The 19,299-nt window shown below is 33.4% G+C and overlaps 2 protein-coding genes across 2 annotated transcripts; both read right to left on the bottom strand.

Moving 5' to 3' along the window:
* Positions 1–249: 249 nt before the first annotated feature.
* LOC115976228 (protein root UVB sensitive 6-like) lies at positions 250–9,782 on the bottom strand. The gene is made up of 13 exons (XM_031097389.1): positions 9,283–9,782; positions 8,067–8,165; positions 7,777–7,890; positions 5,503–5,574; positions 5,291–5,401; positions 5,091–5,210; positions 2,898–2,999; positions 2,719–2,791; positions 2,453–2,536; positions 2,291–2,355; positions 2,064–2,165; positions 1,776–1,961; positions 250–845 (listed from the first exon to the last, which is right to left on the bottom strand). Exons 1-13 carry the CDS (start codon positions 9,637–9,639, stop codon positions 774–776), a joined length of 1,557 nt encoding a protein of 518 aa, XP_030953249.1. The 5' UTR covers positions 9,640–9,782; the 3' UTR covers positions 250–773.
* Positions 9,783–13,912: 4,130 nt separating this feature from the next.
* On the bottom strand, positions 13,913–15,822 carry LOC115976941. Its single transcript, XM_031098513.1, has 5 exons — positions 15,673–15,822; positions 15,515–15,561; positions 15,283–15,412; positions 14,735–14,796; positions 13,913–14,295 (listed from the first exon to the last, which is right to left on the bottom strand). Exons 1-5 carry the CDS (start codon positions 15,758–15,760, stop codon positions 13,999–14,001), a joined length of 624 nt encoding a protein of 207 aa, XP_030954373.1. The 5' UTR covers positions 15,761–15,822; the 3' UTR covers positions 13,913–13,998.
* Positions 15,823–19,299: the final 3,477 nt, after the last annotated feature.

Here is a 19,299-nt window from a genome sequence, read left to right as displayed (position 1 = left end):
CTCTTTTTTTTTTTCTATGAAAGCCCATTAGAAAATAAAGCAGTGATGCACTATTGAGTATTGGCTAGTGCCTTTGCATGGAGCCACTGTGCGTGCATGACTAGAGAATCCTGACATGAGTTAAAAATTTTGAGCTATTTTTCATTAAGCAATAGGGATACAGTATGTCCCCACCTACATTGTTCTTTGTTCTTTTCACCTCAATGCTCAACCAAGCTTTTAACATATTCTCAATAATCCCGTGCAATATGAGCAAATAAAAATTTATTGATTGACAGGAAAAATTCAACTGCACGGGAGTGGTAGCTTTGTGCACTAGATACAACATGGAAAATTCAAACTATTCTGTAAACACAAACACGATGACACAAGAAGACAAAAAAAATATGAAAAGAAAAAACTCAAAACCCCAAAACATAAAAGAAAACCCCACCGATAAGAGAAAAAGAAAAACAACCCAAATCTATGTGCAACTATTGTATGAAACTTCATGCCTAACAGCACATCCCTTATAACTGAAGACTGCACCGTGCAATCTTCAAGCGTGTTTCACCATGCAGAGGGTGCAAACTGCAAAGTATTTTTGCACTGTAACACAGACTGACCATCTTAATAAGCCCATGGTTCCAATGGTCCTATTGGTTTAGTGCTAGCCCTTTTTGTCATGCATACCTCTTTGTCTCCGGTGTCTGAGGCAGTACAAGTGCTTGGCGTTGTTGAGCACCTTACAAGTCAAACCCCAGTTTGCATACAGATGAAAAAGTATGAGCATGTCATCCCAATTTATCACTTGCACATAGCCTAGCTCGGCCAGGATTAAGAAGTGATTCTGACATCTTCCACCCCTAACAAAAAAGGAAAAAGCCAAAATGTATTTTAGAAAGAATGTATCATAACCCATAATCAGTGAATCATCATAACTACATTTGGGTTGGTGAATGAAACGTGAGTCTAAAAAAAAAAAAAACATATAACAATAGACTTCATTCTAACAACTGCTTAATTCCTGTCAAGATAAAGCCTTCCAAAGGTAAGAATTCAGAGCTAAGGTCAGGTGCTTTTAGACAACTTCCAAGATAATTACTGAAATAGTATCCAATAGCCTGTACCACTAAAACCATTCTTTTGTTCAGAATTTTGGATACAATTCCATCTTGTTAAAATTACATTATATAGGAGTAGGACAGATATCTAATGGGACCACCTCTCATGCAAAATTGCTTGCAACCACAACCATACTGTACTGAATACAAATATCACAATGCAGGAAAAACTTTTGCAAATTTTTTAGCAAAAAATAGGCCTAACACTACGTTGTTTCAGAATGTAATTTATAGCACAAAATTTCATTGTAAGAGTAAAACACACTACAGATTGACAAGTAAATAGCAGCATTGAACTCAAATGAGCACCATCAAGTGGTTGTCAAACATTCTCAAGGCTACATAGTACCTCCTGTGCAAGTGATTGAATATAAGCCCCTCCAGGATGGAAGGGTGATTAAGAGTGTAGATGATCCAGTGTTGGGAGTCTAGCCCTTCATTTTTTGTTTTTCACACTAGCACAATTAAGTAGGCATTGCCTTGAAGGAGGCCTATTAAACTCCAGTAAATTTCTCACTTCTCTAAATTTCTTGTAACTGGTAAGCCAACCACTTCAAAAGCACCTCAAGCATAAGCCCAAAGGATGCATACACAAAGCTCAAAGCTAACAATACTGCACAGTGACACACACACTTCTATGAGGGAAAAAAAAGACAGTTGATTTCCACCTACCTGCTCTGCAGCTTTACTCTTGAAAATCCCATATGATTTTGAGACCATCTTACATGACTCCGACATATGAGCCTCAAGATCAGAAGTTGTCAACACAATATCTGAATAGTTATTATACTCCCTCTGCTTCTGAGAACTAGATTGACTCTCATTTGATGATTGTACAAAATGCAGAAGCACGTGAGCCTGTTATACAAGGTTAACTAAATCTTAAACACAAAACATATGAGGAAAAAAAACTCATGGTTAGTGTAACCAGTACAAACAAAGATGAGTGAGAAATCTCACATGGAATGCTGCTTTTAGAATGTCATCTGACTTTGCCTGATCTTTGAGCAATGCATATACTTTACCTTTTGATGGATTATATGTCACAATATATCTCTCTTTCTGTCACCAATCAAGAGGACATAATGAATACATACAAGAGAGACAGAGTTAATTAAGCAAAAGAAACTACTGAATCCATGAGAGCAATTTCCTTGAAATTTGTTTCTTCCCAAAAAGGAAATTACCTCGAAGAGAGGCTCTATGGCAAGATATTCACCTGGGTCTTGGAAAGCATCATTAAATCTTGGCCCTGCCAAACAATTGCAAAAAAAATTCAGATTGAACTCCCAGGAATAAGAGGACCAAAATCAAGTGGGAAATCTTGCAATATGGTTCCTCTCACATACCAAGAACAACAGGCCTATCTTTCAACCATGGAAAACTGAATATGTTTTCGTTCAAGTTCCCCTCCCGCAATGAGGGGACTCGTCCTACAAATAGAAAGAAAGAATGATTAAGTCATTACACATTATAATATACACTTCTAATGCTTATATAGGGGACTAGTCTGAATAATTTTGGATACCATGAAGAGACCATCAGATATACTTAAAAAGAAAAAAGGAGGAAAAATTCTGCCTCTAAAGTAGGCCACTTATGGTGAGTTAGGAACCTGTCTTAAGGAATGAATTAACTGCCACAGTGAATCTTGCTCGGTTCAATGTGTGCAACTCTACAGACTTAACCTGCAGGAAAACATAAGTGAAATTAGCCTTGACTAATTGAACTTACACAAACACAAGGGATGTGAAGAAGCTCTAATAAACATTGTATCCTTCTAACCAATCTAACCTCTTGGTAAGAACTGAAGACATATCCACATGAAAGTAAAGCAAACGTAGTAACCAAGGACGGATTTCTTCTTGAGATCATTATGCTCATCCCAGTTCCCAGCTTCACAAGACAAAATTTTTACTAGCAGAAATTAGAATGGAGGAGAAGAAATTAGTACATACTAGCAGCACACATATGATACAGGCCTACTTTTCCAGCTTACCATTGACAGTTTGACACTGTCACATTTAGTCATGAATGATATCATTTACATAAAAATGCTAACATATATGTCCATATCGTTTACTCCTCTTGTCCCCCAATATAAATTTTTTGAAATGGCATGACAACTACTGAAAAGGTAAAAATACAGTAATCTTCTTAATGTCCTAATAAAAAAACTCTAATCAAAATTTTTTTAATGGTAAATTACACGTGCTCCCATGGGTTTTGAACCAATGAACTCACCCTCTTCCCACACTTGTGAGAGGAGGAAGTGCCATTTGAGCTTGGGCTCATTGGCAAAATGGCATTTACTTTATATTGAAGGTGACACAACTTCTGATAAGAAGCTTGCTTGCCTTTTTTTTTGTGGGGGGGGGGGGGTGGTTGTTGGGAGATGAGAATAATATAGGGAACTGAAGTTCCACTTTTGGAAAGTTTCATATATTGATCAAACCGAAAAATAACAGGTTAGCATCTATTGTGGGATGGAAGCATATGATCAATGCAAGCTTTGTTCATTCCGTATTTCCACACAACACGACACACACACAAAGTTTAGTTTAAGTTACAATTAGTATAATTCTAATAAGTATTCTGTGACTTGATAAATTTTCATTAGATGAGTATTATGACAAAACAACTGTTTCCATCAAGATGATCAAAGATTAAAACTACCTCATATATAAAATGTTCATAACTATGGTTCTTTATATTTTATTAGATACAAATTATGTGGCTTGATGAATTGGATGATAGATAACATTTGATGGATACAAAATTTGGTGTGTGTGGGTGTTAAGCAAAAAGTGATCATGCAACCTGATGGTGGATGACGTAGGACAGAAGCTGCGATGGGCTTCGATACCAATTTGATGCAAGATTTTTAAGAAATTCAACGCTAAATTTGGTTCTTTGTGAGCTGTTAGACTTAAAAGATTCTTGAATGGGTCATGGTTACAAAAGGTTTGGGTGGATCACAAAAAATTGAATCTTGAAGGAACTCAATGGCATTTTGTTGTTCAAAACTTTAAATTAGATGAAAAAAAAAAGAGGAAAGATAAACCCTAGATAATCCATACCTTAAAGCTTAAGAAAAGCTGCTAGAATTTTATTTGATTATAGTCTGAATCTTTAAAGCTTACATAAAAGCCTTTATATAAACTATTCCTAATTATTGTAAAACAAAGACTAGGATTCCCAAACAAAGAAGAAAAATAACAGTTAAACTAAGTAGGAAAGAAAAAGAGAACTCCAAAAGCTATATAACCTAGATCACAACAAAATAAGACTTGATTCAACTTAGACTAGCTAATCAAGATCAAAAGAGTTACAAGTATTCGAAGTGGGGCTGACAATAACATTCCCTATCAGTGGTATTGTCAAAATGACATTCCAGCTAAAAGTTATTAAATGGTATAACTGACAATAACATTCCCTATCAGTGGTATTGTCAAAATGACATTCCAGCTAAAAGTTATTAAATGGTATAACATAATACATAACTAAGAATTACGTTCAGTGTAATTTGAACCTAATCTATATAGACATATGCCAAGGTACATATCAAAACAATCTATGCCAAGATAATAAACTGAAATTCAGACTCAATTTCCACCTCTTGATATTCTCAAAAAGAAGAAAAAAAAAAAAAAAATTCCCCCTCTTGAACCAATTAATTGAAAAACAAAATCTAAGCTCCTTTCTGTTGAAAGGCAAAAAAAGATTATGGCCGCCAATGATTGAATGCTGTAACAAGGAAAAGACCATGTAGGAGGAAAAACAATTTGTTAAAAGAGAACTAGAAGCCTATTATACAAGCTCAGACCTATTTCAGAGAGTACTTATGTTAGACGTAATTGTGTCAAAACAGTGTTTTGGGCCCACAAACCCATGTCACTATAAATTTCATTTGATAGACCCATCTCACATTCCTAGTTATACAGATATCATAATGCAAAACTAGAAAGAGGAGTTTAATAAGCAAACCAGATCTGCAACATTCCCAACACATTCTCCTTTAGCAGTTACATCCCCGATGTTTTCTCCTATGGCAAAGGCTTTGTAAATTGCTGTACGAGTTGATGTTGATGTTACAGCAGCCACACTCTGAAAGCAAATAGTAAAGAATATGAGAGCTCACAACTGACATGGCCATGATAGATTGTGTACTTAAAAAACCATCAAACCTTTACTACATTAGCAGCACAAGCCAAAGGAAGAAAAAGGTGTGGCACGGCTGCAGTTGCCAACTCCACACCGAGACCCAACTCCATAAAGAGATCACTCGCAAATCGTAGCTGTAACACATAATTTTGGGGAGATGGAAGGTATTATAAGCTGGGAGATGTCAGGTTGAAAATTGGACTGCCAAATTGAACAAAACAGCTATTAATTATACCTGTTTTAAATCATAATCAAACTTCTTTCCTTGGCGGGCAAAAAGCATTTTCCCAACACGACCAGCACCATCCTATAAATAATGTAAATTTACCTTCATGAACACATTGCGAATTTTCCAAAAAGACCACAATCAATCTCAACAAGAAGGGCTTGAAAGTAATTAAATAAAGCAAGACAGGGAACTAAATTGCAGTCAAAATGGAACCCTTTCTGGTACTGCTTCCTAAAATATTCTAAATGCAATTGGCTGTAGCATAAAGTGTAAATTACCAGTAGTCTCCAGCATAAAGAATTTTTATTCCTCAACATAGATGAGTAATATTTTGGGAATAGTAACAGTGGAACACTCAAATGACAAGCTACTGTTAACAAACAGAAGCCCATTGACAAATAATGTTCATTTTCTAATGATATAAATAAGAACATTATGATAGTATGACACAGAACCCAAGAAGGAAAAAAAAGAGAGTAGAGAAGCCTATAGACATACAATGCAACAGACTTATATTTCAAACATGAACAGTACATAACATGGTTTATTATCCAACTGAAAACTATATATAGCAGCAGTTCCTCATTTCTAGAACTTTAGACACATTATAATAAAACAGCCATATTCCATTAGAGTCTTTAATTTCCTTGAAAAATGCACCCTTGTGGAGTGGACTACTCAGCTCAACAAAGGCTTGCTTCCAAATATTCAGGGTTGGCTACCAAGAAGCTTCAATGGCATTTATCTCTATCTAGAGCCAAACTCTCCAAATCACATAGCTCTCCTAACTGTGTCTACTCAATACTCATGTCCTCATTGACCTTGTTTCCTTCATTTGCCTTCAATCATGGCACACCTATACACTTGTGCAAGAACAGGTCTTCATTGCATATGGGCAAACCAACCATCAGATACATGTCAATAGAACTAGTTAAATAGTTCACTGAAAGCATGAGATGTGATACTAAATGCCCTTGGTTAAAAAACAACAACAAAGCCTTAGTCCCAATTTTTTTGGGGTTAGCTATGAATCCTCAATAGATTAGTCAATGTTGACGCCGCATATATTCTTTTCCTCCATTCTATTCTATTTGAAATCATACTCTCTGTCACTTTCTTAATTGACATGTCCTTTTATACCACTTCTATTAATGTTATTTGGTCTTCCCCTAACCTTTTTTTTTCTCGACTTGAATCAACTCACTCTTTCGTATAGGTGCATTAGTCGTTCTCCTTTAAATATGACCAAAGCATCTTAAGCGGCTCTCCCTCATCTTTTCATCAATAGGGGTCACCCCTATCTTTAAGTAGATTTCTTCATTTGAAATCCTATATTTCCGTGTATTTCCACTTATCCATCTTAACATTCTCATCATTTTATTAATGTTGCTTCTTATCAGCCCAACATGTAGTACCATTGAGCATAGAGGGTCTTATAGGCTTATAGCAATCTTATAAAATTTTCCCTTTAACTTGAAATGTACTCTGATCACACAATACCACAATACTCTTGATATGCTTTTCCATCAACCCCACTCTTACCCTACAATTCACATTTTCTTTAATCTCTCCATCTTTAAGAATTATTAATCCAAGATATTGGAAACTCTCTCTTTAGTATCTCTTGACCATCAAGTCTTACCCTCTTTAGGAACCCTTTCATGTACTTTCTCCAGGTCAATAAAGACCATAAGAAGATCTTTTCAGGCCTCTTTATATTTTTCAATTAGATGTCTATGTCAGAAAATAGCTTTCATGGTAGATTGTCCAATCATAAGCCTTGTGTATTCATTGTGTAGATCAGTAGATGGTGTTTTCTATATGCTTTTTGTGAGATTTTGATGTATATGAGGTGAACTGATTTTGTTTGGGTTGTGGTTTTTGCTCAGTATGTGCTGTAGTGGTAGGTGTGACCTCCAGTGTATTTGAGTTGTTTCATTTCTGTAAGAGTTGTGTTTACTACTCAGTAGGTTTGTAACTGTGTCTTGATTAATGAAATTTCTCATTCACTAAAAAAAAGCATAAATAAAGATCCTCCAATGCATCGAATTCAGTTGTACTTCAAAGAATGAAACTCTTGGTAAATAGTGCATATATCAGATGCCATGTCATACATCCAATGGTAACATGCCATTTAAGATAGTTTGAGCCACTTATTTGCATGTGAACTTCAATATGGGTCATGCATACTATCTTGCAAAACTAGTACACAGGAAAACTTGTAGCTTTATTCAATATGAAAAATGGATACTATCTTGTGAAATGTAACATTGTGTTCACCTTGAGAATCCAGTTAGTAGCAACAGCGCCAGGAGTTGCTTGGTTTCTAGAGACTCCAACTGAACTCAAAAGTGTTTGTGTCGCGAAAACACCCATTGCTCCACCGAAGAAATGCTACAATGAATAATGATAATCATTAGTACAGCATTTAAGAGCACCAAAATTCTTGAATCCCCACTGGCTGGTATTAAAACATGAAGTGCTGCATGTTCCAGTTCTTTTTATTTAATATCTAGTTCCCCATTCCCGTATGAGTCCACCATCATTCCAATGTTTCACTGAAAAATTACCTTCAAAGCTCTCCACTTCATAAATGGAACATACGAAGGAGAGACACTATCAGGGAAACCTTCTGGAACCACATAGGATCTTAAAAATGACATCAAATCCTGCACCAAAAGCAAAGAAATAAAATTCAACAGATGTGCCACATCACAAAGTCTCCATTCTAGTGCGTTTAATAATCATAGCACACCAAACATCCATTCTTTCCATCAAATTTTCTTCATTAAATAGGTTCACGATTTGACTTTGATCATTATGTACCAGTATCAAGATCTAATCCTCGACATGGAAACCTAATTTTAACTAACAATGAAAACCGCTGCTTTAGTGAGATTATAGGAGCAATGAACATCATAAGTGGATATCTAGCAACATTTTTAAGTTTTATTATTTTTTGATAGGTAAGAATTCAATTTTATTGATAAAGAAAGAAAAAACTTGTGCTCACGATGATGAACACAAATGGACCAAGCAAAAAGAGTACAAACAAATAAAGATTTTAATTGATCCAAAGAGCATTCAATATCCTCAAACGAACAGCGATTCCGCTCCTTCCAAACATTCCACATCAAACAACCCAGCACCAAGTTCCACACATCCAAGCCATGCTTCCCAAAACGATTCTTAATTTCTTATAAAACCAATCCTAGAGTCAATAAGTTTTTTTATTTATTTATTTTAATATATATACTTTTACAGATATAATAAGACTTGAACCAATGACGTCCATTTTATGATGATTGCTTCTATCCATCAGGTCAAAACACCAATACCAATAAATAGGCTTGCGTCGATGAGTTTGATCATTACGGATGGATAATCAAAATCGTTTTCTATACATGCAAAACTAATTTTAACTAACAATGAAAACTACTCCATTATATAAGCATGGACATCATAATGGGATATTTAGTAACCATTCTTAATTTATAACTACAATTCATGAAGTCAGTAAGCTATATTTACATAGAGTTGGGTTTAAATTACATTTGGTTTAACTTTAAGCAATGTTACACCACACAGTATCTATTAATTGAATGTAAATTTTGACAAATCCACCATTAGATTACATTAGTTTCGTATATTCTCTATTCTTGCAAAATTTCAAGATGATAAAATATCAATAGCCATATTTCATCGATGAATGGTTTAAATTCAAGTTTTTATAGTTTATGCATCGAATGGTAAATAATATTTGATTGGCATAATATAGAAGTGAACCTCATGAGGAGGTTGAGGAGTGTTCAGAGTGAGGGCGCGAATGGAGGCTTTGTTGAAGGTTCCAGAGGGTGCGTCTCTTTCTGCCACGTAGTTCCATCTGCGGCCGTCGATTTCCTCGGAGCAAATCAACCTCAAGCTCGAATTCACATACTCCTCCTCCACCAAACCTAGACTCGACCTCCGATTCTCCGCCGAGTCAAGTAAAGAAAGCGGCGGTGGTGTCTCTGGCTCTGTTGAATTTGAATTAGAAGAAGCGAGATTCGCGCTTATACGCAGCGTTTCGCGGACGAGGAGAGTCTGCGCCGTTGAGTTCGTTTGGGATTGCTTCAATTTGATCGGAGGAGGAGGAGTCGCCATTGTAAAATGAGTCTGTCTCAGTGTGTGTGTGTGTGTGTGTTTTTGGTTTATTGTTAGTTTACACGGTTTGATTTGAAGGAAATGAGAGAAACAGAAAGAGGCATTGGTTGTAACGGTTTGATTTGTGTTTCGTTACTGTACACTTTCACTTCTCCTGACTTGGGCCAGCCTTCTTTTCTATTTATGTATTTATTTACAGTTTTTCCAGCTCATGAACAACTATTTAAAGTTTTACTCTTTTTTTTTAAAGTAATAAACTTATAATCATATTTTTGCTCAGCTAAGTTAATAGCATTTACATCCGTGTTTTTAAAAACTATACATATTTTAGTATTAAAAAAAGAAGAAGAAGAAGCTATTTTTATCTATTTTAACAATTAATTTTACAATATACAAAAAAATCTCAATTTTTAGTTTAATATACAACTCATTAAAATAATATAAACTATCTCGTCAAATAACATAAACAACTTATTTCTCTCTTTGTATCACCAAAAAAAAAATCTCTCTCATCTCTCCCATCTCACTCTCTCTTCCTCCATATATCAAACCCACACATCCAGCAACCACCACCAAATCTAACAATCCCACCACTGCAAGTAACCACCTATTAAAATTCAACCAAACCACCAAAACCCAACCATCACCACTACCACTGAAACACCACCGAATCGAAAAAACAAAAAACCACCACCATTACGAAAACTGAAAATAAGAATCAACCACCACTACTAGAAATGCCAAATCACAACCAACAATGACCACAGAAGCTCAATGCCAATCTACAGCCACCTAAACTGCCACCCATAATCGCAAGTGAGAGAGAGTGAGAGGAAGAGAGAAGAGTGAGAGTGAGAGTAAGAGAGAAGAGAGAGAGAGAGGAAGAGAAAAGAGAGAGTCTGAGAGTGAGAAGGACTAAGTTGAGAGATAAGTTAGAGAAGAGAGAGAAAAAGTAAATAAAATATGAAATTTTAAGTTTAAAACCCATATATACCTTTGTAAATATAAGTAGTTACTGTTCATAATTGCTAAAAAATTAAAAAATTTAGCAATCCCCAACCGGGTAAAAATCAACTCAAGCATGTGTGGTTGTAAAATAGCAATTTTAGAGGTTTTACACCCCCAATGCTAATGTTCTAATAAACATATAAAAATAATCTATCTCAAACAAGCACTAAATAATTGTATAAATTATCTAGTAGAAAAGCTGATCTTATTATGTTTGCGTTTATTATTAGCTTATTTAGTTTTTTGTTGAAATTTTTTGCTAAAAGTGTGTTAAGTATAGTTGTATTTTGAGGGGGGAAAATGTTAAGATTTTGAAAAGTTGAACAATAAAACTGATGCCAAACACATACACAAAAAGAGTCTAAACTATCCAAGAAACAACAATAACCATTAACAAGTTCCGATTCAACAATATTACAGATCTCTTAGAGAGTATACTTCTATACAATATGAACATATGATATTCTAACACCGGTCAAAGAGGTGTATGAACAATATTAATTGCATGTAATATTATCATGACCTAGAAAAACGTTAGACACGTTTACTCTATATTCAAAGAGAGCTAGCTAGTCACAATTATGCTTCCACTAATTGCCACACAACACACAATCCACACACTACCTCATCTCTTTCACTTAAGGGTCCGTTTGGTTCGAGGAATGAAAAAGTAGGAGGATGAAAAATTAGTAGGAGGATGAAAAAGTGAGAGGATAGAAAAGATTTGGTTTTCCCTCATGTGTGTTTGGCTGAAGGGATGGAAAAGTGGGAGGGTGGAAAAAAATTTTGTTTGGTTGAAGAGAAAAAGGGGAGGATGGAAAATATAATTTATATAAATTGACTATTATGTCCTTGTTATATAATAGTGGGAAAGTGAGAGGGATAGGTGAGTGTAATAAAGTGGGGTATTTGTGTAAAATGCATTTTTCATCACTTTTCCCTCCTCATTTTCCTCCCAATTTGGGAGGATAAAAAATGTGGGCCCAGGAGAGAACTTTTTCCCCTATTTTCTGTCTCTCTTATTTTCTTTCCTCAACCAAACAGTGGAAAACAAAATTTTTCACTCTATTTTCCTCTCCATATTTTTCATCATCCCTATTTTTATCCCAACCAAACATACCCTAAATGTCTGATGACTTTGTCAGGGCCAATGTTGCAATACAATACCCCAAAGCTCCCAAAGACACTAATTGGCTCTCATGTATTGAATATGTTACACTCCATTTGTTTTAATGTTAATATTTTCAAGATAATGACTAATTTTTTAAAAAGAGTATTTTGGAAAACTATCATATTTTTTTGGTTTGATAACGATATTGAAAATGAGTTAAAATATTTTTTTAGTATTTGATATGTACAAAAAAATTATTAACAGTTTTTGTATAATGTTTTTGATATGTATAACATGTATATTGTATAAATCAACTAATGTAATCAATTTAAATTGAAAAACAAAGTATGAATTCAATTAGGATATTAAAGTTTTATTGGGTTTGTCTCAAATTTCACATATTAAACAGTTAATGTTTGACATATCAAAAGTTCTATTAGACTTATTACGTGTTTCAAGGTTAAATCATAAGAATTTTCTTCTGCTAGTACAAAATCTAACGTAAACTGTTGGCATGAATATTTAGATATCATCTTCATATGGTTCAAAAGAAAATACTTAGATCTTTAAAAACAAAAACACACAATTGGATAGGGTATTTTATTAATAATGAAGGATAGATAAGCATCTAGGCATCTAGCGTAAGATATTTATTGAGAGAGAGAGAGAGAGAGATTTCTATATCTGTGGCTTAAATTTTTTTTTTTTTTTTTAACTTTATATTTCAATTAGCTTTGCTGCTAACTTTGGCTTGGTTTTGTGATTTGGCTCCGAAGTGTTGTGTATTTTACTTTGTTAAGGATTTTGATCATTTTCAATTTACACCTTAACTTTGTGAAAGATAATAACATACAAGCTCATTGTAAAACTAGCTTTTGTAAATTGAGAGAGAGTTATTTTAATTGGGTTTGATGCAAGGTAGTCGATACTGTACTGGTACTGGCCAATACGTACCAGTGTGTATACTAGGATCGAAACATCAACATTTTGTACCGGTTTAAATACTGGTCAATTTCGGGTAATACCGGCTAGTACCGGAGAGTACAGAAATTTTTTTATTTATTTTTTATTTTTAGTTTTGTAATTTTTGAATTTTTGTAAAAGTAGAATAGTAACTTATTTGCATTAACTTATTAGTATTATTTGTTTTCTTTGTATGCAATGAACAAACAAGTTTTCTATTTTTTATATTGTGTTTTTTTTTTTTTTCTTTTAATTGATGCCAAAATCTAAAACCATGAATAATTTGTTCTGAATTGAGATAATGTTTTATGGTAAACTTTTATATATATTATTATAATACACACACGCACACACACACACACACACACACACACATATATATATATATATATTTATAAATATAGAAAATAATAGTAAACCCCAAAACAGTACATTGGTATTGACCGATACCGAAATATATCATTTCACTGGTCAAAACAATACAACCTTCGGTACAGCCTTTGTATCATTATTGTAATTCCCTACTTTAATTCCATTAGTGGATGTAATTGCACAGCAGTGAAAGGGGACAATAAGATGCTCCAAACGTGAATCAATTTTTGTTTTTTTATTTTTATAATGATATATAATTTGATAATTACAATGGGGAAATGAGGATTTAAACCTTGATGTTTTTGTTAGAAATACTAAGAAGTACCAGTTAAAATACAATGCTCTCTCTGTTATTTGTGTATCACTCGAAGCCACAGCTAGGAAATCCTTTAATGAATAAAAGTATGAACCAAATATGAGGAAAGAAAAGAATTGACTATGAAAGAAAATTAAAAGTAACATTCGTGATCAATTTTCAGTCTCTTTAGAAATTGTTTCTAACGAAACATAAGTAATCAATTCGTCTGTGGATTTTAAATCTAAAGATCATATCCTTGATTATTTGCTCACCACAAAATAATAAACTGTAAAACAGATCAAATTATTTAGCATTAATATCACATTATATTATATATTACTTCACAAAACTTGTCTAACTTCACTTTACCAAAAGGCTTATGAAGGCACACTTAATGTACATCACTATTATGTCTTCTACTTCTGACTATCAGAAACAAGCAACACTTTAAGTTCCTATCTTTGCCTTTATGATCCATATAAAAACCAAAAAACAAAAACGAAAAACAAAAAAAGCCAAAAGAAAGATAACCTATTTTATGTAGGTAAGGACTTCACTTCCAAAAGCAAAATTGTGAGCCTAAACCTACTCATGATTTTTGTTTAACTCAATGCCAAGGCTCGTGGTTATTGATGGGTGGTTTACGGCGACCCATTCCCTTATAATCCTTGTGCATCAGGTTCACAATCTCTTTGGTTGCCTGAAGAAGCCATCGAGCTTCATGAGAAGTATGGTTCGTTTCTAGAGAGGCTGGCTTATTGTCAGACCTTGAGGAACTCTCCAAGCTGGCTTTGGTTGAAGCTGCCTTGGAATCTTGAGAGTTTTGAGGTTCAGCCGGCTTACTCCTAGGAATTCTGAAGCTTGCAGACTTCGATGACTTTGGCTCCAACTTGTTCAAATTGTTCTAATGGTAAAATTAATTAAATTAGTGTCAAATTGGAATACTTAAACTGATACTATATGACATTTGAAGAGTTTGTCTTGGGGTTAATGCATGTGACGTCGACATGACATATGTCCTAAAATTATTATATATCATTATCGTGTCCTATCCTGTTTAACGTACTAGAGTATTGGACGGAACCTTTGTAACAATGTTGTCCAACCTCTATAAATTGTTGATATTTGCAAGGAATTGATTATAACATAAAAGTTGTTCCTAAAAAGTATCTCAAGATGCATCAAATTAAGCTTATACTAGTATATGTTACGTAATTTCTGCACATTTTCATTTTACATTTTTTTTTTTTTTTGAGAAAAATAATCTAAAATTGCATATTAATTTGAGTACATGTTTTTGTGAAGTGTGAGAGAGAGAGAGAGAGAGAGAGAGAGAGAGAGACCTGAACATTCACTTTATATTGAGAGCAGTCAAGAGGCTTCTTTGAGGCTTCACTGTCCTTTCCTGCAGTCACGGAACAAATATTCATAACAAACCATGAAATTTAGCATCTTTGCCCACAACCAAGACATCGCAAAATTTAGTTTCAATATTGTTAGAGCAATATAATTTCCTTTGTAAGATTGTAGAATATTAAATTGTAATTCACATAAACTGGAACACCTTAATATATATAAGCATCAAAATAACATTCCTTCCAACAACAAAATTTTTCGATTATGTACATACAAGTATGGTATCCACAGATATGTTCACCATGACATCTATCAAGGCTAGAGGCAAAGAAAGGAATCTTAAAAGGGTTTTCAACGCTAGCTATTCAATTATGTGTTGGAGAGTGGTGTTTAGGCCCTTGATAATCAGCATTGAAAGCTACAAAACCAGCCACTCTGTATTTCTTAGGAGTTTTATTACTGTCTCCCAGTTTACATTTTACTTTAAAATCCCCCTTCACTTCAAGGTCAGAGTTTCCATCGAAATGGGTTGCACCTGAAATCTCTGAAGTAGTGACATCTTGCTTCTCAATCTCTTTGCTCATCAGCACTTTGTGGACTGCCATTTTCCTTCCTCCAAGCCCTATTTTCTTCAAACCAGCAGTGTTAACACCATCCAGAAGCCCCTGTAATTCAAACTCTTATATACTTTAGTTAATCAATTTTTACTAAGGAGAATACATATATATTATGCTAGCTATAACAAGCCTAAAATAACAAACCTATACCTTTTGAACCCCAAAATTTTTTCTTGTAGCCTCAAGCCCTTCTTCACCTACAAATTGAGGTTAAACGTTAAAACAAAAAAATCATCTCAAAACTTTGGTATATAATTTTTAATAATTTTCAACAAAACTAATGGAGAAGAAAGCACTCTTGACTTTACCTGGATGAGAGTATGCAGAAGAGTTCCTAAGGGCATGCATGACAAAGAGAAGCCCTAGTAAAAGACTCGTAAACCTTGTGTGCACCATATTTGTGCGTTTCTTCTTTTTTTCTTAGTTGTGAATGTATGTTGTTCAACAACAGAAAGAGAGGACACTTAGAAAACATAAGTGTAGGTTTTATAGAGATTTCAAAGCTAGCTAGGGTTCCTACACCTGGTCACATAAAATATTAGTACATAGCCCCTGGGTATGCGCAAAGCCTGGGGAAGCTCAATGTAAACAGATAATTAAATTAATGGATACACTTAATTAACAGAAAAGAAAGACAAAAACAGTGGTCTAACTTCAGAAGTTTGAAAGTGGTTTTTAGTAGTATAAGAAAAATGGTATGTACAGTACAATGTTTTTTCAAGTATTGGTGTCATATCCAAGATTGTTACATCTACTTTTTCTAATCTAAGATTAATAGTTGAAATGGAATCAATTGTATAGCTAGTCAAATGGTTTTTCAGGGTGTCTGTGGAATTGATTAAATAAATGGTAATATGGCTTTTGGATGGAAGGAATGGGTGAAATTGCTTTGCACTTATCTTCTGCCATGCATGCAACGTGGATGATAATATGGTGGACCAAATCTTTTAAAGGGTTTTCAGTTTAGAATATATGTATTGGAGCTTTCTGGAATAGGAAAAAAAAAAATAATTAGGTGCAGAGCCACGAATTAATTAAGAATGCAGCATGGTGAAGACATGAGAGGACTTACTCATTTTTCTAATCAACTACGAACTACTTCAAATTGCAGGCTTGGTGGCTTACTCTTTCATGTTCAAGAGAGAGTAATTTTAATAAAAATTAAAGGAAATCTCACTTAGGTTATGGCATAAAATGTTCACATTCTATTATTGTTTGATGAGAAAATCAGTGACAACTTATAAGATTATGAAAAATGCATGTTATGTCTATAGCAATATTGTTTTTTTCCCCCTCTTTTATACTGTTTTCTTTCCTCAAAAATCAAATGTGTTCATTTGTCTCATACCTTTTCTCAAGCCAAGTTTTTTATTTATACACAAATGGTTTTAGCATAACTTTGTTTTTGACTAATTTTGATTGAGACTAAATTGGTAAGACCAACTCGAACTACTAATAGTTGAGTCACTATGTTGGTATTACTGTCTATTCTTCACAGAGTTATAAAACATGCTTTCAAGCTCAACTAACTTCCTTTAAAGTAATTACACTACTGCAACACACCTTGTTAATTAATAGAGTCAATCCTGGCAAAGATCTAAGTCAGGAGATTCGGTCCACATTGTGAATATATATTAGGCATGAATAAAAGAATGTGATAGCTCTGGCGGATTATTCTCCCATTGGATACCCAATTTCTGTGGAACACTGTCGAAAAACAAAAGAATGGGATTGCTGATATGGTCTACTAAGGGATCTTTTTTATATGTATAAAATCAAATTTTAATTCGTATGTTATAGTCCATGCTAATTAATTACTTTTTATTATCAAGTCAAAATATCAATTAATTTTTTATATAAATAAAACTTAAACCTCAAATATTTTATTTGACTACAAAAGTTTTTACTAATTGAACTAACCATAAAATATACATATATATATATATATATATATATATACCTCCTTTTGATTTGATACAATTTTACAAATACGGCATCCTGAGTTTTCAATTTTTTCTAATCCTACATTTTCATTTTATAGTAGCATATTTTATTAATAATTATTATAAGTAATTATTTATATTCACTCTCCTTCGAATGATTAATGAAAATTAATCAAGAATAATGAAAAGCTAGGTTTATGGTTAAAGAAACAGAGAGATGGGATCACTTGCATGATTGCATCCCATATAGAAATGATTAATAGAACAACATAACAAAGAGGATTAGGAAATTTGAAAGTAGTGGAATCCGAGTATTCATCCCAATATGAATCCAGATTTCTCTGTTTTTTTTCCCAAGAAAGTAAATTCAGATGTTCAACACCCAAATTTATTGAACATCCATCTTCACATTGGGATGAGAAAAGAAATTAATTAATTTTAATCCAGATATTCAACATCCAAATTCCACATGACTCCACTTTTACAAGAATGTGTAGAATCCAGATTTTGGAGAGCTGAATTCCATCTCACATTTATAATTTGTTCTCTTCAAATCACAAAATCTTAATTATATCGTTTATGAAAATTAGTTCTGTCCAGTAAAAAAACCACATGATGTTAGGAGGGGCAATGCTATATTTGATAATAAAAAATTCCTAAGATATGTGGATTAGAAATTTAGAAAGCTTGAGTATCACCTCAAATTCCTAGCCTTATGTATGAGGAGAGAAGAGTGTTAAGAACAGGGTAGTTTCATGGAAATTTCCTGAAAATTCTCAAGACTGCTCATGTTATATATTATGGCAGCTATGCCTTTGTTCTGATTTTGTCATAGGAACATAAAGCATAAAGGTATGTTATTCTCTGGTAATAATTCCGTTTTCAAAGCCAAGTAAAAGACAAAAGGCCACAGTATAGATTTGTTGATATATTTTATAAAGGGATCACTTCTACACTTCCAAGTATAAAATAAATTTATTAGCAATGTCACACTGCTTTCATTGTAGTTTTCTTCATCAAATTAAATAAATTTATTAACAAAGTCCTCCATCCTTGTGTGGTGTGTGTGTGTGTGTGTTGTTTTTTAGAGGTGAAGTGATTTTGTGAAGAAGTAGTTAAAACTTCGTTTTTGTTTATTGACTAGAGTCTAGAGATATACATTTTTTTTTTTTTTTTTTTTGAGGAACAACCCAACTCAAAAAAGAGTAGCTCACGTGTGTTATCACAGCCGACCATAGAGATATACATAGTCCTGATTATTCTACAACATATGCATTTAATACCCTCCAATAACTATTATTCAATAATTATTAGTGTACTTTATTTTATATTTTTTATAAGTTAGTGAGTCACCTTAAGGGCAGAGGTTGGTGACCAGCCCCAAGACAAAATGGCTTTAAGTAATGCTCAAAAGGCTGTAATTTCCGTAGTCGTTGAAAATAAGAACAATATAAGTTATAACTAAAAAGATCCTTTCACAAGCAACAAATTAAGCTAGAATATTCTTCTATTGATATGGTTAGACATTTTTTTCTGAAAGAGAAAAGTTAATGAATGTCTTAAGACTAAGAGTATTGGTTTATAAACTATTTTTAGAAATATTTTAAGGAAAATAATAAAGTAATTAATTTTTTTAACAGCATTTTATATTTCCAATAAAAATGATATCAAAACCTTTCTAAAATAATTTATTAACAATTATATAAGAACACCCGTTAACATGTCCATTATATATAAATACACATATATAAATGTTGCAAAATTTTAATTTATAGTATCTATTTCTTTTTTTATTTTTCTTTTTTGAGAAACTAGTATCTATTTCATGATAATTGTTTTTCAAGTCTAAGACACTAATTAATTTTTAGCATAGATAAGATTCGAACTCATAAAAAACTTTATCAATTGAAATAACTAAAACCTACTATGTTGTTGGTTAAAGTTTGAAAGGACGAGGCGAAGAATTGAAGGGCATAATTATAATTGGGGAAG

Source organism: Quercus lobata, chromosome 2 (assembly GCF_001633185.2).
Source record: "Quercus lobata isolate SW786 chromosome 2, ValleyOak3.0 Primary Assembly, whole genome shotgun sequence".
NCBI lineage: Eukaryota > Viridiplantae > Streptophyta > Magnoliopsida > Fagales > Fagaceae > Quercus > Quercus lobata.
Note: the sequence above shows the minus strand (reverse complement) of the source record. Positions and strands in the feature narration are given on the sequence as shown.